The sequence below is a fragment of the Sminthopsis crassicaudata genome, chromosome 5 (assembly GCF_048593235.1).
Source record: "Sminthopsis crassicaudata isolate SCR6 chromosome 5, ASM4859323v1, whole genome shotgun sequence".
In the NCBI taxonomy this organism is placed as follows: domain Eukaryota; kingdom Metazoa; phylum Chordata; class Mammalia; order Dasyuromorphia; family Dasyuridae; genus Sminthopsis; species Sminthopsis crassicaudata.
In genome coordinates this window covers 79,860,988-79,884,903 of record NC_133621.1, presented here as the reverse complement: position 1 = coordinate 79,884,903, position 23,916 = coordinate 79,860,988, and the positions used below count along the sequence as shown (strand labels likewise).

General features: G+C 36.2%; 1 protein-coding gene across 8 annotated transcripts in view; it reads right to left on the bottom strand.

Moving 5' to 3' along the window:
- Positions 1-23,916, bottom strand: part of DIP2C (disco interacting protein 2 homolog C) — a 578,672-nt gene that overhangs the window by 110,610 nt on the left and 444,146 nt on the right. For all 8 annotated transcript variants that reach the window (XM_074267256.1, XM_074267253.1, XM_074267254.1 and 5 more), the window contains 3 exons: positions 11,736-11,875; positions 8,517-8,653; positions 3,870-4,078 (listed from right to left, as the gene is read on the bottom strand). In XM_074267256.1, the coding sequence (XP_074123357.1) occupies positions 3,870-4,078; positions 8,517-8,653; positions 11,736-11,875 (486 nt within the window). The remainder of the gene's footprint in view (positions 1-3,869; positions 4,079-8,516; positions 8,654-11,735; positions 11,876-23,916) is intronic.

Below are 23,916 nucleotides of genomic sequence, written 5' to 3'. Positions count from 1 at the left end.
TGCCTTCAGTAACCTTCGAGTTCCTATGACAAGTTTTTATAGCTTTTAATAAGACTCATGATTTCAGAGTGTAATTATATAGGAGCTATAGAAAATAGTAGTGTAGGAGTCTACAGTGCCACACTGATGTCGGTGTTTCATCACCTGAGGTTGGGCCCACAAGGTAGTTCTGGTTCTGGATTGTAGTGTCACTTTCAAAACTGTGAACTCTGGCTCTTCCTTTAAGCAACTCTACCTTCCTACAGATAAATGCGGCAGTGGATAGAGCACCAGGTCTGAAACTGAGAAGATCTATGTATAAATCTGACCTCAACATTTACTAGCTGTGTGATTCTGAGCTAATCACTTAACCTCTATTTGCCTCAGTTTTTCTGTACAATGGGGACATACAGGGGAAGGAAAAGGCAAACCATTCCAATGTTTTTGCCAATTCATCCATGGGCGTCATGAAAAGTTGCACACAGCTGAATAACTGAAAAAATAGCCTTTTAATTTTGACTATGGGATCACAGAGCATTAAAATTGGAAGGGACCTCAAAAACCACATAGTCCAAGCCTCTCTTTTTATTGATAAGGAAACAGAGGCAATAACTTATTCAAAGTCACCTTGTATTTTGGCGATTAAGATAGACTCAAAGCCAGATCTTCTGATTTCATATCATAGATTTTATTATGTCTTTTATGTAACCAGGATGGGAAAACAGTAGTAGGCATGTCTTAGTCATTAACAGATTTCTAAGTAAGGTAAAAATTGCTCTAAAAAGCATTTTACAAGTTTGGTATACTTCACTGACAAGGATGGGGGAGACATGGTTAACAGTAGTTTGTCTGAAAGAGATCAGGGTTTTAGTGGATTGCAAGTTTGATATGAGGCAGCAACTAATAAAACCCTGGGCTACATTAAAAGAGACTCAAGCCTCAGACACCAGCTATGTAACCCTAGGCAAGTCACTTAACACCTGCTTTCCTCAGTTCTTTCAAATGTAAAAAGTAGATATAATAATACTTACCTCCCAATATGTGATGATAATAATTAATACTTACCTACTGGTATTTTTGTTGGTATCAAATAGGATAATATTTGTAAAATACTTAGCATAGTAACTAGCATAAAAGAGATACCAAATAAGTTTTCACTTTTCTTCCTTCCTTCCTTTCTTCCTCCCTCTTTTCCTCCCTCCTTCCCTCTCATTTCTCTTCTTCCATCCTTCTTTCTTAATGCTGAGTGTCTCTTGCTCTAAGACCTATTAGGAAGTTGCCTGGGTAGCTAAGTATAGAAAGGGGCAACCAGAAGAATGTTTGATAAAAGGCATTGAATATGTCACAGGAGAAAAGGCTACAGAAACTGGTGATATGAAGAAAAGAACATTGAGAATGGCATGAAAACTGTATTCAAGTACCGAAAGATCTGTTACGTGCAAGAGGGATTAGACATGTTCTATCATAGATGTGGGAGCAAAGAATAGAAGCTACAGAGACAAATTTAGTTTTGATATACAGAAAAAAAATTCTTAACAAGTAGAGCTATCCCAAAGTTGAATAAGCAGCTTTGGGACATAGTGGATTTTCCTTTATTGGAAGTCTTCCAACAGATGTCTGATGCTATTAAGGATTTCTTTGATGAATGGGTTGGACAAGCAGACTGCTGAGTTCTTACTAAGTCTAGAATTATATGAGGAGAGGAGGTAGGAGTTTTGCATAGAAAAAAAGGGTAGAGGATAGCTTGAAGGGAATGGCATGGACAAGTATTTTGTTTTTGTTTTTTTAAAGATGAGGGAGATTTGGACACATTTGTATGCATATTTGTAGGTATAAAGAGCCAATGGATAAAGGGAAATTGCAGTTTGCAAAGAGAAGGGATGATAAGAGGAGCAAGGTCATGGAGGAGAGAGGAAAGGATGTCATTAATGTAAATAGTTAGCTTAGGCAAGAAGGATCATCTCTTCCTCTGAGATTACAGCAAAAAGAAGAAAGACTGGGGTATGAAGGTGAGACGATTTTAAGTAGAGAATTGAAACTTGTAATGAACAGGTTAAATTCTATCAGTAACAGCTAACCAGCAAATAAATCTTTGTTGAAAGGAAGCAGAGAAGGGCAGGAGAGGAAGGCTAAGAAAAGAAGATTTGAAATAGATGTCAGGATTTTGAGAGATGAGGAAAAAGTGAAGAAAAGTAAAAATGGCAATAAGCAGTGAGGGGCTTAGCTTATATTTCTGGTAAAGAAATAGAATGATTGCTAACTTTCTCAAGTTTTGTTCAGTAAAAATCTAGTTAGCCAGTACAATTTGATAGTACCTTATACTCCAATGCCTTTCCAAACTACAACTTTAGATGATATCTACTATCTATGATCTTACTGAGCAGAACTAGAGAAATTTAACAACTATTCTGACTATGTCTTTACCAGAAATATATTTAAAAAGGGGGAAGATGAGGTCAAATAAACATGGTGAACTTGGAAAGAAGGAAAAAGTAGAAAGAATGAAAACAACAGTAAGGACAAAGAATATGCACAAGTATAGTGAAAGCATCCAGAGAAATGAGAAAGAGAAAGCTATAGTTAGCCAGAGCACTTTCCAGGTGGTACTGTGGAGATGATACTCAATGAAGAAATGAAGGGCTTGAATATCCCTGTGTGTGATTACAGTGAGTAATGGGCAGGACGTGAGGAAAGCAGATGAAGGAGTCAGAGTATTTGAGACACATCAACATGTATATTTAAGTACAGGAGCAGATCCTGGAGTAGAGAGGAAATATTGAAAGGAGGTAGTATGACCTGGGGGTCAGTAGATACCAGGGTCTGGGCAGGGTGAGGTGTCTGGATAAACTGAATCTCCAAAAGAGAAGTTGTTAAGTGATGACAGCAGAAGAAAGATCTGGAAGTGGAAGGAAGAAATAAAGATTATGCTAAGGCTTTATCCTAGGGTGTCAGGGAAAATTAATGGACATAATGGGAATAAGACAAAACTTCCTAGTAAGTAAGTCACCTAAAAGTAGAATGAGCTGCTTCAGGAAATACAAGTTTCCCTTTCACTGAAGGTCCTTAAGTGACGTTAGGAGTCTACTTTGTTGCAGATCGAATAGAGAAGATACCACTGGACCAGCTGGTTCAGATTTCAGGCCAGTCTTGAGATTTAATCATTCTAAAATTTCTCCAAGTATTTTCCTCTCTTTTAAAAATATAGTATACATATATTGTATTTAACTTATACTTTCACATATTTAACAGGTATTGGTTAACCTGCCATCTGGGGGAAGGGATGGGGAGAAGGAGGGTTAAAGCTGAAACAAAATGTTTTGCAATTGTCAGTGCTGGAAAATTACCTATGCATAAAATTTTTGTAAAAATTAAAAATAAATAAATGAATAAATAAAATAAAATAGAGATAGTATTATTAATAAACACTGTTGACCTGATAGAGTTTTTGTGAGGATAAAATGATAGGAAATGTGAAACTCCTTTAATAGTGCAAGTATTAGCTGAACATTATTATTATTGCATGAATAGTGCAATTATTGTTGCATTTAATAGTGTCTAGAAAGGAAGATGTTTTAATAAATATTACAGTGAACAATCCAAAAAGCATTTCACTAATACTGTTACATTTAAACTTTCACCTTAAAAGATCTTTTGGTATATTCTCATACATTCCATAAGCCTTGCAAAGTTTCCAAAGAATCAAAAATTTCTGCATTGAAAGAGTCCTTAGAGAGAAGCTAATAAAATGGCCTCACTTTACAGATCAGAGCACTGAGGCCCAAGGTGAAGGGAATTGCCCTGATTTAACACTTTTCATCTTCAAATGAAAAAGGACTTGTCTGATCCACATACTAAAAATGCAACCATGTTAAGAAGGAATTATAACTCACCTTCCCCTGTAGACAAATTTCATTGGTTCTACTGCCAACGCTGTTGCTACAATGTCATCAGCATTATGCCTTCGTCCACTGACAACCATCAGGCCATCCATTTTACCCACCACAAAGACAAGTCCACCAGGACCAATAAATCCCAATAATCCCGTCCTTATAAATGGGTATTCACTGATTGGAGCTCCTGAACTTGTCATAGGAAACACCTAAGGAAAAACACACAGAAGCTTCACAGTACAGCTTTTATTCTCACAATTATAATGGCTGCACAAGGTTAATGAGAGTTATTATGCAAGGATTTTTGCCAAAAGTCATTATTATTCAAATTGGCCCAAAAGGGCAAGACATCAAAAAATTAGGGGAGAATGGGTAACTTACATAACTTACAAAAGTCAAAACTTTGCAATTTTTTTAAACTTTGTGCAGACAGGTTCCACATCGTTAATTGTTTTATTCTTTATGCCAGAAATTCTGGTAGTGTTTGAAATATATTCTTCAGCAAATTAATATACAAATGGAATATAATGGTCCCTGATAATCCCTGCTACCAAGGAGGCTGAGGCTATGGATTTCTTGAACTCAGAAGTTCTGATCTGCAGTGGCCTTAAACTGACTGGCTGCATTAATTCCAGAAGCAATATGGCAAGCCACTGGGATGGAGGGGGCACCAGGCGGCCCACAGAGTATTGAACTGACTCAGTTCAAAAAATAGAGCAGATCAAAAACCGTGTACAGGCTTAGACCAAAAATGATTGCTGTGCTTTCTGCTTGAATGAGATAGGAAGACCAATCTCAACAAATAAACAAAATCACAGAACATTAGAGATCAAAGTGACTTTCCAAATCACCTCATTGACATTGAACCTCATAAACAATGAAGGATTCCCTTTCACAATATCCTTGATTGGCTATCTAGTTTCTGATTGAAAACATCAGTCCTAAGTGGAATTTAAATCTGTTATGGAATTGTCCCCTGTTGGTCTTTTCTTGAATCCTAGAATTTTAGAACTAGGAAGGCTTAATCCAATATTTTATAAATGGGAAACTGAAATAAAAAAAAAAAGGGAAAATGACAGCAAATCTGTGGCAGAGCTGTGATTAAAAACTCACCTGCCTTTAGATTTTTGATTTCTTAATAAAACTTTAGATACACTTGGCAAGGAATCAAATGGGGGAAATTAAGGGTCTCCCAAGATAAGGAAGAGACATAGGGCAGATGTTATAATGCCAACTTTGCAGATGGAAAACTGAAACTTGCTCAGGGTCACAAAGCTAGAAACTGCCTGTAGAGCATTTTTCTTCACTTCCGGTTCAGAGCTCTTTTCCTCGTGTTATACTGTTTCTTTAATTACATCATGCCTTTTTTATTTTTTAAAACTGATGTTATTTGTATTTTTATTTTTATATCATTTATGTTCCTCCCCCTAGCAGCTCAGGGGTTCTCAAACTACGGCCCGCGGGCCAGATGCGGCCAGCTGAGGACGTTTATGTGGCCCACCAGGTTATGGCAAATGGGCTGAGAGGTGGAGACAGAGTGTGAGTTTTTGTTTTAAGTATAGTCTAGTCCTCCAACAGTTGGAGGGACAGTGAACTGGCCCCCTATTTAAAAAGTTTGAGGACCACTGCCTAGCTTATCCCATGGAGTCGTTCCTTGTAACAAAGATTTTTTTTTTAAGATGAAGGGGAAAAATTAGTTTTTTTCCCCAGTTGATACTACCTACTTTGTTTCTACTTCTTTCTTTTTTTTTAATGGGGGCTACTAGAAATACATTGTCATATATGATATCTTTCTTTTCATCAATGATAAATTGGAAACCAAAAGGCCAGGAGAACTAATAAAATTAAAATCATGTTCTCTGAAAAGTCTATTTTCTTCTACTTCTTTTGTAATTTCATTTGTTCCCAATCTTCTAGCTACCTTACAATCTATATGAAGGATTCATTCAACTGAAGAGATTTTGTAATAGTTAGATAACTTAATAACTAATACTATTTTTTGCTTATATTTATTTACATAGCACTTTGGCAGCAACAGGTGGTACAGTGGATAGAATGCCAAGTCCAAATGTCAGGAAGACTTCTTTCTCAGTTAAAATTTGATCTTGGACATTTAATCATGGGAACCTAGATAAATCATTTAACCTTGCTTTCCTCAGTTTCTTCATCTGTAAAATGAACTAGAGATAGAAGAGATAGAGATATTTCCCTCAAAATCCCATCCATCAATAGTCAAGACAACTTTTTCATATGGCAGCCCTTCCAAGATTCATGATATCTACCATGGTCTTCTTAAAATTTTTCTTCCTCTGCCATTTATATGACTGTTTCCAGATTCCTCTCTACTTAGACACTCTTATCTTATGCTCTCTAGTGTCAACTGTTTTGTTAAAAAATAATCAATTAAATGCCAATTAATTCAGTTGAAGAAGGGTATTAAATGTTGTTGACAAAAATAGAAAAACAATATGCAGGATGACTATAACCACAAACATGGTAGAAACAACATGAAAAGAAACAAAACTGAGTTCTCTGAAATCAAGAGAAGATTCTTTCCTACTTTTTTTTTTTTTTTTGGTAGAAGTAGAGGAAGATATGTGGAACACTATACATAACAACAAGAGTTTTTCAATGTGCTGATTAGTTTTGCTGAGCTTTTACTAGCTCTCTTTTTATTCTTTATTTTGAGGGATGAATATCTGAAAGGGGAAATAAAAAATGCAAGGGATATAAAAACAAAAAATGTCAATAAAATTTATTTAAAATTCATAGATATGAAAGTGAATATATAAGTAAAATTATAACTCTTATAAATATTTGATATCATTCATTTATGAAGAGGCTACTTTTTCTTATTATTGCCTACAATGAAAAAGAAAAATGTAACTGAATCAAAGTGTAAATGTAGTGTCTAAGCTAATGGATAAATACATCATTTATGGAAGGATACATAACTTTTACTTAGGTACACTTATGTCTGTATTCAAAGCACATTTTTTAAAAGCTGAGTGCAGATTTCAAAAACTATGAAGATTACAATTCCAAAAAGCTGACATGACCAGAACAATATCCCAGGGAACTCATGAAAAACAGGGGAAATATAAGCCCTAGTCTCACCGATCTAACCTTCTAAGAGAAAAAAGTGTTTACTTGTCAAACCATTACTCCTTAGATCTTGCATGCATTTATTGCTCAAGGCTCAAGGATACGAAGTTTTTACTTTCATCTTTATCGGTTTATCAAATAAATTTCTTATTTCATCTAAATTACTTTAAAGGTAAATAAATTACTAGGTGGTTAGGGCACTAGGTCTGGAGTTAGGAAAACTTGCATTAAAATCCAACTTCATACACTTAATTAGCTATGTGGCTCCAGGCAAGTCAATAGCTTCTACTCACTTCAGTCTCTTTATATGTAAAATGGGATTAATAATATCATCTATTAACTCAAATAGCATCAAAAACTCTCAGGGTTATTGTGTGAATAAAATAAGATAATATTTGCAAGGTGTTTCACACACCCTAAAGCATTGTATAAACACTAACATTTTAAAGAAAATTATTATTACATTATGCTATAACATCAGAACCATGAATTGGTAAATGTGCTTTCTGTCTATTCTGTAAAAAAATACTGAGCAAAACATTGATAAGATTTCTGACTATTTAGCTAATGGGAAAGAAATGGATTAAGTGCTCATTCATTCAACCAACAATCATTTATTGAGTACTTAGTGTGTTCAAAATCTCTGTTAGGTGCTGGAAGGAGAAACAAAGTTAAGATAAGACTCTATCCCTTTGTTATTAGGGTAGTCTACAGACTAGTAGAAGGGTAAAATATAATAAGCAGGGAGGGAAGCAGTCCATTCTGTTTACCCCAAGCTCGTTCTATTGCAAAATTAAGCTTCTCTTAATTCCCCAATGCACATATACTTGTATTCTGGAGCATGATGTTTGCACAACAATTTGCACACATATTTAGACATTAATATCTTCTTTTGGGTTATCCAAATTAAGGATCAAATGGAAACTTCCATTGGAGCACAGATTTAGTGCTAGAGAGGATCTTATAGACAAGAGACCAAATCCCCTCATTTTACAAATCAAGAACCGAGGCCCAGAGATGTCTTGTGATTTGCTCAGTGACAGAGTCAGGATTCAAACCAAGGTCTACCGAGGTTCATGATCTGTTGGACATTCATTCATTCATTCACTCAATATTTCTAATACTTATTATGGTCTAGCTGTGTGCTATGTGTTTGGGCAATACAAAGATATATGTCATGTTTCTGGCCCTCAAGAGCTTACAGTCTAGTTGCCATTTTGCATAGTACTTTTCAAAATGCCAAATGAACACAAGAACATAAGTGCTTTCTGACCAGAAGATTAATAGGTGCCAGAGAAAAAGCCCTTTGTGTATCTGACACTAGCCTCTAAACCAGAGTGATATAGAAAGTCTGCAGTTATTGCAGAACTCCAAGTTCACCAGTCAATCACTCTAACAAAAACGTCTATCAGTTTCCTTAAAGAAAATTCATAATTCTTCCCTATTCAGCCACCAAGTGAGATCTAAAAATAGCTACCAGAAGGTGAAGCTCAAAAATGACCCCAAGGCAGAGTTGTTTGGTGACATTTCCATCCAGCCTACCTCAAAAGTGTTCTTGGTCATGCCCGAGAGGCCATAATATGATGTACCCGTAGCAATTGCACACACACAGAGCTCTCCAATCTCATCTGTTCTGCACAGCTGAGGAATTCCATCTGGCTTCACCGCACACATGATAGCTAAAAGAAAGCACAAAGAACATTACAAAAGAACATACACCCCAAAATGGAAAAGAAAGCCTGGATAGAATCAACAGAATAACAACAAGCTCAGCATTTGTTTCCCAAGAAAGAAGACATGATTTTGTGTACATCAGCAAAAAAAGTTGTGGCAGAGATAAATAATTAATTTTTTTCCAATTTCAATACATACCATTTATCTAAAACATTATGCTATAACATCAGAGCCATGGATTGGTAAATCTGCTTTCTGCCCTTCCTGTGAAAAAATACTGAGCAAAACAGTGAGGTGCCATAAGCTTTCTGACTATTTGGCTAATGGGAAAGAAATGGATTAGGTATTCATTCATTCAACCAATAAGCATTTATCGAGTACTTAGTGTGTTCAAAGTGCTAGAAGGAGAACTTTCTATGATGTGTGGGTAAGACTAGGATACATGATATGAATACATAAGGGTTTGGTGTTGCCATTCATGCCTCAATTAAATAAAATGGCAGTCAATTTAAGGTACAGGACAGCCACATCCCTGGAAATCAACAGATACATGAAGGGACAGCTGTCCTTTAAAATCTTTTCAAAGCTAAAATTAAAGCAACAAACCTCAACCATATTCAAGCTTCAAATGAAAATCTTAAACTTCGATCTTCAGTTCTTTATTAAATTTAAAGATGCAGCAAAAGTGTTAGCAGGCTGTTTCGTCAGTATAAGTTTTCTTTAATATGTGTAACTGTATCCAAAGAGAAGTCTAGGCTTCTATTTAATCACTCACTTCCAGCTAGAGTTTCTGTTTTGTTTTGTTCTTTTTTTTTTTTTTTTGCCTGCTACATCTTGATAAATTCACTGAAGTATCTACTCTGTTCAAATGCATAATACAAATGTTACCAGAGCCATAAAGACTAACATTTCATTGGAGAGGGTTCCAACTCATTCAATCTAATTCCTGACAAGGAACTGGACTCATACCAGGCCTAGTTCAGTTTAGGAATTCTTGGGAATTTTGGAGTTCATTTTAAACTTGGAAAAAAAGGTGCCTCTAGAATTGGAAAACAGATTAGGCTCAGGCAAGGGAGGCAACAAAGCCAAGGATGTAATTTTTGAGCAAAGTTTATAGGATGGCTGACGAACTTGCCAAGAGACCAGGTAACAATGTGATGTGGGGGAATACAGGAGGAAGAATTCGATGAGCAGCTTGATTCGCTTTGTGTCTGAAAGGGGTGAAGCAAAAATAAAGGGAAGACCAGACAATGGTACGGAAATTCACAAGTTTTGAATGGTACCTATAGGTCCCAAGCTCCCAGGTCTTAGAGATGAAAGGAACCTCAAAGATCATCCAGACTAAGCTTTTCATTTACATGTGACTTCATTTCCAGCGACCTCTTAATATATCTCTGAATCTATAGTCCTACAACATATGATTTTTTAGAAAACATATTTGGATTATATAGCTAATAAATAGAAAGCTTGGGACTGGACCATGTTCCTTGACTCCAAATATGCTGGCTACTAAGTCCCTCTCTCCTAAAAATCATACTTTGAATCACATAACTACAGTTATATATGCAGGTAATTATATTAAACTAGCTTTATTTTTATGTCAATAATGCACATAACAATTATTCTGTTACAAGTAATGCAGAACATTCTGATAAATTGACAAAAAAGGTTACCACAGGAAATGGTGCTTCAGAAAGAGTTCTAGCTCCAAAATTAAAGAAGCATCATTCATTTCCAGCCTCAGACACTTACTAGTTATATAATCTGGGAAAACCACTTTAACCAAGTCTGCCTCAGATTTTTTAATTGTAAAATGGGGATGATAATAATAGCACCTATCTGCCAGAAACATTGGAAAGATCAAATAAGAGGTATGTAAAGCACTTGGCAGCTAGGTGGCACCATAGTACAGAGCGCACTGGACCTGGACTCGGGAAGGCTTAATTTGGCTTGCCTTGGACACAATGGGGGTTTAACCTCAGTCAGCTCAGTTTGTCTATCTGTGAAATGGAAAGTATAATTGAATACCAATAGCTCCCACTTCCCAGCATTGTTGTGACAAAAAATGAGATTATGTTTATTTATTTTTTATTAAAAACTTTTTATTTACAAAGCATATGCATGGATAATTTTTCCAATATTCACTCTTGCAAAACCTTTTGTTCCAAATTTTTCCCTCCTTCTCCCTAGCTGGAAGGTAGTCCAATACATGTTAAATATTCTGAAATGCATGTTAAATTATATTTATATATTTTACATATAAAATGTATATTTTATATAAAGATTATACTTTATGTAGATTATGAGAGATTATATTTTAATGTGTTTTGCAAGATCTTAAAGTGCCATATTAATATTAATTATCATTAACATTGTTGTTGTAATATCAGGGAATATGTATGACTAGATGTTCTCAAATACTCCTTTGATTTCTAGATCTATGAGCCAAAGTTGAAAAAAGACATATATCCAGTGTATTGAAAAGAATCAATAAAAATCGTCAAAGGTGGAAATGAAAGAGGCAATCTAGGGATTTAGGGATTTCAATCACAGGGTTTTAAAATCTATGCAACATCACCAGACAGATAGTCCAACCCTATTATTTTGAAGAAAATGGAAGCCAAGAGAGCTTAAATGATTGACCTAAGGTCAAATACTTAATCAGGACTAAAACAACTTTCTTGACCAATGTTATGCTGCATCTGGATAAGTGGGGGAATAAAAAGGAAAAGAGGAAAAAGGTATTAGCTAAAATAAGGAAGATGGGAAAATTCTCAAGGATAGTATTTTTTAAAGTTCACAACATTTAGCATTTATTTATTTTTAAATAGTCTTTTGTATTTCCAAATACATGCAAAACTAATTTTCAATATTCACCTTTACAAAATCTTGTGGAAAGAAAGAATTTCTGAATAAAGGGAAATAAAATGAAAGGGATAAGAAACAAAAGGGATATTCTCCATCAGTATGGTGCCACAATTCTTCTAGTCACACAGTTCTGCTATTTCTAGTGCTACCTTTTCTAAAGTTTAAAAATCAATCTAATGTCACCTGTTTCCCAGAACCCAGTGCTGCTGCTGTCCTTACCTCCAGGCATCACCAAGCCTACGTCCTGCACAGTCAGTACAGAGAGTTTTTCTTCAGAATCCACTCTGATGACACCAAAGGTGAGCCCATGCATAGAGAGAACTCCCCTGCCTGGAGGCTGGTTACTATCATCTGTGGGCCTGCAAGGACAATTTCAAAAGTTGAACAGGAAGCTTCCTAATTCAGGGGGTCACAGAGATACCTCACAAAGCATTCACAGTCATGGGTGCTTAATACTTCCTAAAGAACTTGGTTTTTCTGTTCATGAATGTGAATGACACTTTCTACTTACATGACACTCCTGAGGGTTTCAAGGTATGTTGCATTATGGTACCCAAAAGTCATTGGTAAAATCAATACTTTTCCATGAAATGGGTCAGTCCTGCTTTGCCCAGTTTTACAAATGGGGGTAAAGAGGATAATAACATTTCTATGTTTGCATACTATATTGTGAACATACAATAAGGATTCTGAACTTTGTAGACTTCTACAATAGCCTACTGAAACCTCTGGACCCCTTCTTGGCATAATGTCTATAAATGTACACAAAATATATAGAATTACAAAATAATCAAATTAGTTATCATTAATTTTTAGTTCATGGACCCCAATTTATAAACATTCAAATCATCAAATTCCTATTCACCAGACTCTTATTTGGATTTATTTATATCTATATATACAATTATTTAAAATTCAAAAAAAAGATTAATTCTATGTCCTTATCTATTGCCATATCTCAAATAAAACCAGAAAGACATGCATTAGAATTATTTTCCTCATCTCTAGAGAGAGTTTGTCTTGAATTACTTTTGCAAGACAGCACCAAGATTTCCTAGGCATTTAAATTTCTTTGTAAGTCAAGGATTTATCTCTTTCAAATTCTGGATGTTTGAAAGTATATCTGATAGCAGTTGGGATGTGTTTATGTGTGGTGTGAAGGAGTTCATAATTTGTATAGATCACATATTCTACTTGGGTTTTTTTTAATAGAAGTTTTAACTTTGATTTAATTTTGGGGGCTAAAAATTGAGACAAACCTTTGACCAGTAAGAGAAAAAAAACAATATTTCAATTTTTATTTCAAAAAAAACAATATTTCAACAATATTCAGCTACAGAAATAATGACCAGACATCTGGCTAAGGAAAATGCCAATGAGATTTGCAAAAGAATTATATGGGGATTAGACAAAGATGCTCCTTTAGAGGAGATCATAAGACGCTGTGCTACAGTGGGAACAAATGCTTTTTACACCCGGACAATGATGAATGTGGAAAGGCAGGGTCCCTCCTGGCAAGGGACTTCTAGAGAAACTCGGCGATGTTTTCAATGTGGAAAAATTGGACATCTAAGAGCTCAGTGTAGGTATGGAGATACAGTGAGAAGACAGGGTGAAAGAAGACCTAAAACCCCATGTCCAAAATGCAACAGAGGACTCCATTGGGCATCAGAGTGTAGAATAATTCAGGGAAATGGGATGAGGGGCCCAGGTCCAGGGCCCCAGGCAAAAAAGACTTGGGGCATGATGGCAGCTGATGTTACACCCAAAGAATCTTTAGAAGGCCAGGACTCTGATTTAATCAACCAGCAGAAAAGCAATCACATGGCAGAAAGGTATTACCCAATCAGTCAGCCAAAAGGCAATCAGATTGCAAAAATGGATTACACTTGGGGAGAATACAGGCCTTTTAAACCAACAGGGCTGTGTCCAGTGCAAACAATTCCGATGTAATTGCCAGATGATGAGAAGAGATTTAGAAAGTGGTAAATAGAATGTAATTAGATAGGTTAACTGCCTGGGAGAGAGGGTTTGCTTGTATTTCTTCAGCAGGAGAAGGAATCAGATGGGTGCCAATGAGTCGTATTCGCCTTGTCCATCAGAGAGAGACAGAAAAAGAGAAAGACTTCAAAATAAAGGAGAAGATCTAAGAAACATCTTACACCGAAAGAGCATGGCTAATAAAAAGACTGTTAAAGAACTTTAAAACCAGCAGGAATCATTGGACTTCCTCACACAAGATGAGACTAATGGACAATGGACTTATGGACATTTATAAATTTTCAATTTATGATTATGTTATATATTTCTAGCATGTGTTATGTTACTATGTTACTATGTGCTTATGTAATTTATGTAATTATCTGTAATACTTCCCATATTGATGGATTTATGTTTCAAGGTCATGACTGTCCTATGTTCTAAATCAAAAGAAAGGGGGAGATGTTAGGATTACTAAGTGAGAACTCGGGTTGTCTGGACAGTGACAAGGTGAGAATTCAGGTTTTCTGGACAATTACAAGGTGAGAACTCAGGTTGACTTGATAGAGGGGGCAAGCTCATTGGCTGGGGTGGTTCTTCCCAGAAGCCCTTGCATTATCCCACGCCCATTCTCTGGGAGAATAAAAGAGAGGACTCTCAGAGAAAGAAGAAGACTCTCTGCATTACATCAGGCCTGACGGGGCTCTCTGCAGGAAGGGAAGTCACTTCTTTGGACAAGAGTTAACAGCAACTGCCTGGAGACAACGGTTCGTTACAGGAAGAAGAATCTGTCGGAGAGATTTGAGTAGAAGACACAGCAGATCTCTTCCCAGAGAGTGATCCGGCAGCTTCTAGAGACGACAGCACGTTACAGATTATAAAACTTTATAAGGAACATCTCCGTACATAAAAAGGACACACATAGGAAGGCAACCCTCTCTTCCCTCCCAGCCCTCCAGTCTAGAAGATGTAAATACCAATTAGGTGAAAGCAAGCCAAGAGAAATATTCACATGATTTTCCTCTTGAGAAGGATGTAAATAGATGCAAACAAGCCACTTATATAGGAGTTGGAAGAAGGAAACCCCAGAGCTAAAAGAGCAAGTGATTTTTTTTTTTTTTTTGCTGCTGTTGTGGTGATTGTTTTTTACACAGTACTCACAGGATTCTACTTGGTAAAGACAAAGTCAAAGCAGCTGAAGAAGACAAATGAAAAGCATTATCCATATTGAGAAAGGCTGGAACAATAACATCTGGCTCTGGGCTAACTTTGGAAAAATTCTAACTTGAAAGGTTTATACACAACTTGATTACATAGATTGTGGGGCAGCTAAGATTTCAACACCAGTTTCAACCATGAAAATTCATTTTTAATAGAGAGAAATTTCAACACTTGCCAAGATGTGTCCCTGGAATCTCATACATAGTCTCTGCAAACATAATCGTTATTTATACTTATTTCACAGTGGGGAAAAATATGATGACATTTTAGAAACTACAGACAGAAATTTGAAAGTTACATTCACCTGACCCTACATAATTTCCTTCAAGTACTAAAACACAGAAGAGCAGGAGATTATAGACAGAAAATGTACATCAGTCCTCTAATAAGCATTTACTTACTGCTCAATATGAGCTAAGCACTGTGCTAAGTAAGCTGCAAAGAAAAGCAAAAACAGAACCAGTTCTCAAGGAATTTACATTGTAACATGAGAGAAAATGTACTAATAATAGTGCACATAGAAGATAGAGAGAGATATTAAATGGAACATTACTTGAGAGAGCAAAGCTGGGGACACTAAGAAAGACTTCCTATAGATTATAGGATTTGAGTTAAATCTTTAAGAAAAGTGAGGAAGCAAAAAGGCTGAGGGAGGGAGCCAGAGCAATTCCAACATGGGGGTAATTAGGCAGGGAAAAGTTACCAAAATAGGAGATGGAACATTCTGTATGACGAACTTCAAGCAGGTCAGAATGGCTGGATCAGAGCAAGTGTGGAGAAGCGGCTGGAAGGTACCAAGTGTAAGGTATGACAGATTTCTAGTCAACAATCTTAGGGCTTGGGGCAACTAGATGAGGCAGAGCATGGATCTTGGAGTTAGGAAGAGCTGAGTTTAAATGAAGCCTCAAACACCTAACACTTCCTATCTGTGTGAACATGGGCAAGTCACTTAACTACAACTGCCTCACAGGAACAAAAATAAAAAAAGAATATTGGAACTTCTGCCAACTGTGGGAAGTACTTAAGGGACTATTAGACTTGCTCTTGTTCAATTTTAAACCAAATTTGAAGATTTTGCAAAGTTTTCTTGTAAGATGCTGTTTTTAGAAAATTTCAAATAATTATTAATTCAACTAGAATATTTTTATTTCTATGACCATCTTTAAAAATTGTTAAAGTCATAAGCAAGATAACAAGGGGAAAACAGACCAAGAGAAAACTCTTGGGAAATTTTCAATAACATATTCTTTATATGCAACCATATATCATAACTGGAGTCCTGTCTCTGATACATACTACATGTGTTACCCTGGATAAGTCATCTGTTTTCCTGGTGCTACGGACAATTTTTAAGGCTCTAGGTTGCAGAAGAATTGCTGAGCTGTACGTGTAGAAAGAGATTCCTCATTATGTTGGCAGAGTAGAGATGCTGTGAACCATGGCATTATTAATTGAAAGTTGTAGTAGCTACTTACTTCTGGGGTTATACAAACATGCTTAGCTAAAGAATATTCCATCATTGCATGTGGAAGAGAGGTGCGCTTCCCCAAATAATTAATAATTGGTACTAGAGATATAGAGTATATATAAATTTTCATATATTATATATGATATGTGAGATATATACATATTCATATATACTTATATAACATAAATGACGTGATACATATATAATTTACATATATAAAGATATATAAACTTTTAAAAAGTTTATTGATGATCTTTCTTTGTTTTTACATCAAATTTTGTTTTCTGGAAATATGTAAACAGAATGGGTGGAATTGAATCTTCCTTTATAACAAAGAAAAACAGTCAAACAAAAACAACCAAAAGAGTGAATTCATCTGGAAAGTTTTGTCACACTCCACTCCATGCCAACAAAACACGTTCTAATTCTCCATTTTTTCTGTATCTCTTCACAGAGATATTCCCACTTTTTTCTGAATAATTCATATTTTCCAATTCTAAAGGTCTAGTAATATTACATTACACCATTTATTTATCTTTTCCCTAATCAATGAACAACCCATTTTGTTTTCATTTATTATGACAAAAAGGGCTGTTCTGAGTATCTTGGTTTATAAAGGAACTTTATTTCTGTCACTAATATCCTTGAGGGGGGGACACATGCCTGTTAGTGGGATCACTGACAGACTCACTTCTCAATTCCCATCAGCTTCAGAGTAAACAGGGTATTAAAAATGTGTATTATCTTGTGTCAGACAATGACATGCATAAGCCATGAGCTGCTATCCTGAATTATCACAGTAGTTTCCTGGGACGGGAGAGTAATAACCAACATTTATATATCATTTGATTTGTGCCAGGCACTGGGCTTTTTTCTATCTCATTCCATGCTCACAAAAATGTTAGCTGCTGCAATTATTATTTTACAGATGAGTAAACAGAGACAAACAAGGGAAGTGACTTGCACAGGATCACACCGCTAAGAGGTCAGATTTTTACTCAGGTCTCCTCATCTCCAGAGACAGCACCCATCCATGATACCAATTATATACACCTCACTTTATTTTCTGCATTTAAAAATGTAAAAGACAGGTCTAGTTTAAAGCTATCTACAGCTAAAGCCAGAAATTTAAGACAAATGAAAGGGACAAATATGAATATCTGGTCTCCATAATCTGGCATTGTACAAGAATTCATTCTAGTAAATGCTTTCATTTGAAGCCCATTTGCATCCCTCTCTTTACCTGTCAGACCAGCTCTGTTCTGTTTGAAATAGTAGAAAGTTCTTTAGCTAATCATGCTTGTATAACACCAGAAGTAATAGCTGCTATAAATTTCAATTAATATGCACTACAGGTTGCGGCATCTCTCTGCGTCGCCAGTGTCGGCAAACAGAGATTTGGCCGAGCCCAAATGTGCTTAAGGAAGAATAAATGGAAGCATGTAAATAACACAGTTATGATGAATGCATTTCCAGCATCTAATGGACTGACTGGGAACAGTCTGTGATGGCTTTAATTCCACTTTGTCATTCACTGCATCTTTTCTAATGGAGGAAAACTAAAGACCTTTATTCACTGCTGTATTTTTTACCATTATCCCCCACAAAACCCTTTATGTATTCCCCAATAAGAATAGCTGCAGTATAAACCAAAAAGGGGCCCTTCTAGCTTCCTTCAGAAGTCAGCCCAAGAACTCTCCCCAAGGAGGACTTTTAATATTCTCCCTGGTGCTAAGTGCTCCTTGTCTTCAAAGCCAGCAAGATATTTCTTTAGTTATATAGACTATAAATACGTATGCACGTATTGTCTTACTCAACAGAGTAAGCTCTTTCAGAACAGGATTTATTTCATTTTTGTCCTTGTATACTCAATGCTAAGGACAGTGCCTGGTAATGGGTGCTTAATAAATGGCTTTTGGGGGCAACTAGATAGTGCAGTGGATAGAGCACCAGCCCTGAAGTCAGGAGGACCTGAGTTCAAATCCAACCTCAGACACTTACTTCCTAGCCATATGACCCTAGGCAAGTCACTTAACCCCAATTGTCTCAGGAAAAAAATATCTGTTGACTGACTGATATCTCTTACATGAGATATATAGGTACAGAGAATACCTCCTCTGTATAAGAACAGGGGAGAATTCTCTCTTATATAAATGCAAAGTGATAAGCCTCAGGCATCCTTACTTCATCCTTTCTACCTTCTGTCAGCCCTTGCCTTTCAACCCCACCAACTGGAACTCAGGGTGCATCTTTCCATAGAAGTGAAAATGGTGGTTAGGTGTTGTTGATTCTACTTAGCACAATAGGGATTTTATTATGGCTTGAACTGGCCAGCACAGGAATCCAATAATTACTCAAAGCTCTTATGGAAATCATTTGTTTGTTTGTTTTGTGTTTTGTTTCTTGTGTACAGAGGAGCATGGTTTTCTGAAGTCCCTTAACAGCTACAAGGAAGTGAACTGGAGACAAATATTCATATTTAAGTGGTACTTTAAGAATTATAAATTATGTAAGAATGAATAGTTGTTATCGTACTCATTCTACAGATGGAGAGAATGAGGTCCAGAAAAACTGTGATTAGTCAATACACAGTAACAGCTAGATAGAGTAACAAAGCAAAGCAAAGCTAGGTCTCCTGAGTCCAACTTTCTGCTACATCAGGATTCTGGAATCAGGATAGCATCACTGAGGGCTAAAGAAGAGTGTTAGAAAGACATCAAGGCTTGTGTGATTTAGTTGAAACACGACTGGCACCGAGTCAGAGGAATAAACAGAGATTCTTAATAGTTGCTAGTATTTCTAGAATGGGCTACAGCCAGCTGCATTTTCAAGCTATGTGTAGCAGATTATAACAATAGAAAGTCAAGGTGGTTCAGTCCACACCTTCAGAAACCCAACCACCTTTCCACTGAACCACACAAGCCCCACACAGAATGCAAAGAACCCATGACCAGTAAATATAAAATAAAAATTTTCCTATGGGAAAATGCATGGCATTTCTAAACAAACAACATATTTCTGGGAAACAATTCATTAAAAAGCCAGAAGCTACTTGTACTTCTCAAATCTCAAAGCTGAGAATAGGTTTTTGGGTTGTCAACCTGAGTCACAAAGTAGGCATTTTAAATCACTTGGCTACAGAGATCTTCATTTCTTATTTCATCTCTTAGCACTAAAATGCATTCTCTTAAATTAATCATTGAGGATATGGGGGGGAACTGAATTCAAACAAATATATTACCTTTTTGAGTGTCCTTCCTTTGCTTTCTCCTTTCCCCTTCATTGAATCTTTTGTAGATTATCCTAAAGTGGTAATTAATTTATTTTGATAGGAAGCTTATTTTTTCCTATAGAAATAGATTAGATTTCTTTATTTGTTTTAATGGAAATAATAATATTTGAAAGGGCAGGGGATTTTATTGGTATAGAGAATTCCCATATGAAGAAACTCACATCATTTCAAGGAAAGATGTTCTAAACAATTTATAGTCTTAAGAGAATTTCCTAGAGCACTGAGTGGTCAGGTAACTTATCCAGCATCACACAGGATGAATAAGAAAGAGGATTTGTACCCAAATGTTCTGGCTCTGAAACCAGTTCTCTAACTTCTATACCAGAGGTGTCAGACATGGCTAGCAATAGTCCCCAGTGGCCTGACCCAAATTAAAATGTAATTAGGAAATATTTATCAAAAAAAATAAAAATGCAATATAACATCATATTAATATGTGATTTTCTAAGTAAATATGTGTCTTACATGTGGTTTAGTAGGCTCAATTCTATTAATGTTGAGGCTACTGTTCTGCACCATGCTGCATTTACAATTTTTCTATAATCTTCTTTCCTCCAATGACCAAATCCAAGAGTTACCGAGTCTAAAATGCCAGTGTATCTTGTAAATAATAAATATCTCATCGGCTGGAGACACACAAATATCAATAGGCACTATATCTCCCTGATGTAATTGTAGTTTTAACTTTAGGCTATATTATGCTAGCCTACATTTTGCATCCCTAACAATAAATGCCAAAAGTTGAAGTTGTACTTTCAAAGGTTAGGAAACAAAACAGGATAATATACCCTGATAATAATCATATGAATCATAAATTCTGATTTAATGCAATCTGAAAACAAAACTATTTGTGCAATAGGTTAAAATGCCATATTTATGGAAATATTCCAAACTAAAAAGGAAATCTAGCTAAGCCTCTAGGATCTCTGGATTTGAAGGAGTTAAATGAAGGGAAAAAAGCATTTATTAAGGGCTTACTGTGTACAAACATCTTGGAAGAAGCCCAGTCCCAACTCCAACCTTTCTTTCTTAATGAATTTATGCATCAAAACAGTAGGGTGTTTTCTGTGCACCACAGGCATTTAACCTATGCTCATGGAATTGAGTGTGTTTTCTGAACTGGCCCAAGGGAAAATGGTTCTTGGCCATGGGGTCACTTTCCTACTTGCTTTCTTAAAGCAGCAGTGATAGTCAATAGTCTGGAGAAGCCACTATTCCTTCTCACAAAGTGGAGGGAATTAGGCCCTCCACTCCTAGAATATTTAAACTGGTCTACATAGCTTGTGTTCAGAGCCACCTAATATTTGACTGCAAAAGTTCAAGTGTAATAAAACACCTGAATAACAAAAGCTCCTTAAGAAATGAGGGGTCTTAAGAAAATTCTGGGTCTAGCCAAGCACACAGGGAGATAGGTGAGTAAAAGAACCACCTCATTGAGATCCTCTTAGAGACCAAAAAGGAGCCATCTTATTGTCATGTCTTTGTGAAGCATGAAACTAGACTGGATCCACTACAAATTTATATGCGTTAATCTCAATCCAGTCCTCACTACAGGATGGCAATACTTCTACTTCTCCTCTTCTTTGATTCCCCCCATCCCATTTACCATAGCAGATTACTATAGCAATCTTTTTCTTCATTCCTTAAGTCTCCCAATGACACTTCTGACTCCACTCTCTCTGTTGAAGACTGTCTCACACTTTAAGAAATTAGAATAGTTTCTGAATGTTCTTTCCCCTCCCTTCTTATTTCACACTTACCTTATTTCCCACTTTCCTCTGTATTGAGCTTTACTTTATCTTTGATGATGAGGTGGTCCTTCTATATGCCTTGTTCCTATGTTCTGCCTGATTTCCCTCACCATCACTTCCACTTTTTCCAATCTTCAATTTCTCCTTATCTACTGGTTAATTCCGTACTGTCTACAAACATACCTGAATTTCTCTCATTTAAAAAAAATCCTTATTACATCATGCTGACTAGCTATCATCTTATGTCTCCCTACTCATTTTAGCTAAACTCTTAAAAATCTGTCTACAATTGCTGCCTCCATTGCCTCTCTTCTCATCATCTTCTCAACCCTCAGTAGACATCTTTGAGTCTCATTGTTCCATGGAAAGTTCCCTCTTTAACATTACTAATAATTTCTTCATTGAATTCAATTCTAATGGCTTTTTCTTAATCTTCACCTTTCTAGAACTCACTGCAAGCCCTCATAATATTGAGCACCTTCTTGAAATTTTCTCTCTTCATCTCTCTCTCTCTCTCTCTCTCTCTCTCTCTCTCTCTCTCTCTCTCTCTCTCTATATATATATATATATATATATATATATATATATATATATGTCTGTATGTTTCTCCATCTCTATCTCCTTCCTTCTCCCTCCCTCCCTTACTCTTCCTCCCTCTTTATTTCCCTTTCTTCCCCTCTTTGTCTTCCTCTCCCCTTTCCCCCTTCTCTGTCTCCCTCTCTCTCTCTTCTCTCCACTCTCTCTCTCTCTCTCTTTTCCTTCCTCTTTCCCTCATTGCTTCTCAGTCTCCTTGCACTGTCATCCACATCACACTCACTATTGGTAGGTATTTCCCATAATTCTGTGCTGGGTCCTTTTCTCTTTTTCTTTCTGTAATCTCTCACTTAGGGGTCTCATCCCATGGATTCCATTATCTCTTTGCAGATGAGTCCAGATCATTTGGAATCTATCCTAGCCCTTGTCTCTCTCCTGAGCCCTTGAAAGTTATATTATTTTGTGTTTCATAAAATAGAACAAAATAGAAACTGAACCACAGAAAAACATTATCTTTCTTCCCATTTCCCTTTAGTCTTTTATTATATTCACCTTGCATAAAACAGGAAAAGTGACTTGAGACTGGCCAGGTAAGTTTTTTCTTATTCTCCCAATTTGTTGTTTTAATTGCTAGTTTGCATAATTGTTATTCTTTTATTGCTAATAGCAAACTATTTATTTAAATAGAACCTTTCTGCTAAAAAGCCCAAAGGGCTTTTCAAACATTCTTTTAATCAACATTCTCACAATACATATCTGTAAGTAAATTCTGTAATATCGCCTGAGTCTTACAGATGGAGGTTGCACAAGGATCTGGGTAACTCATCTGAGGACACTGCAGAGCATGGTGATCTCTTGATTTATATTTGACAATTATACTGCCTGAGAGGCAATGCTATTGAGCATGCAGGGAAGTCTCTGAATCCATAATTTCTCTTAAGTACTCTTCTCTACTTTTTGTGAGATCTAATTTGACCAGTTAAGTACTCCATGGTAGTACAGGCTGAGCCATGAAAGAAAAGGTTATATTTTGCGAGCAGCAGGTTTATTTGTTTGGGATGAGGGGAATCTTTTTTTTCTGTTCATTTTAGGGATTTTTTTGAACCTTAGAACCTTTAGAAGCTAAGCTTACCCGCAATGATTTTCTACTCCCCAATTTACTTTTTTTCCCTAGGAGGAAGTATCAGAAAATGTAAATTGTTAGAAATCAAAAGTGACAGAAAATTTGAGTGGATCTTAATTCAGAAATGTTTCCATATCTTCAACTATGGTGCTCATTAATATGGAGGGAGTATTTTAATAACATTTACAATTAAGAAAAACAATAGAAGAAGCTGGGAAAAGTGGACATAGGAAGACCTGATTTCAAGTCCAGTTTTTGACACATTCAAACTGTGTTTCCACTTGCAAATAACTTAACCTCTCGGCATCCTCATTTATTAAGCAGTTAGTATATTCTATACCAGAAATGTAAGATTTTAAATGAAATATACCCCATATATCCAAGTGCAGCCCAGGACAAAATCAAAATGTAACTGGGATATGTTTAACAAAATTAAATATATATAGTATGACTCAGGTAATGTTCATTTTTGGTTTTCTAAGTCAAAGTGTGATCAGAAGGAATTTGTTTCTATTTGAGTTTGACACTACTGTTCCAGGTATTGTGCTAAGTGTGCTCAGAATATAAAGGAAAAGGAAAAGCAGTTCCTGTTCTTAAGGAGCTTACATTTTAATAGGAGAAAGCCACATATGTAAGTCAGAACATATAAAATAAATAGAAGATGGAAGGCAATCTTAGAGAGGATGGTACAATGCACTAAGATCATAACTGCCAGACAAATTGTTGATCTGCATTGAATAGAGAAAATTTCTATAATAGGAACACCCCACACAGATGAAATCAAGGGTGTGTGTCTGTCTGTCTGTCTCTGTCTCTGTCTCTCTCTCTCTCTCTCAAAAGAGGAAAAATAAATGCTAAAAAAGCAACCAAAGAACTTCTGCTGAATCACTTAATGAATGCAAATGCTAATTCTCCAGCTGATTATGAGGACACAATCATTTCTCCCTAAAACAATGTGCCAGGTGGACTGCCATTGGTAGCAGAGAGTATATCAACCTGCATGAAAATTCCAGTCCCAGCACTCTTTCTAA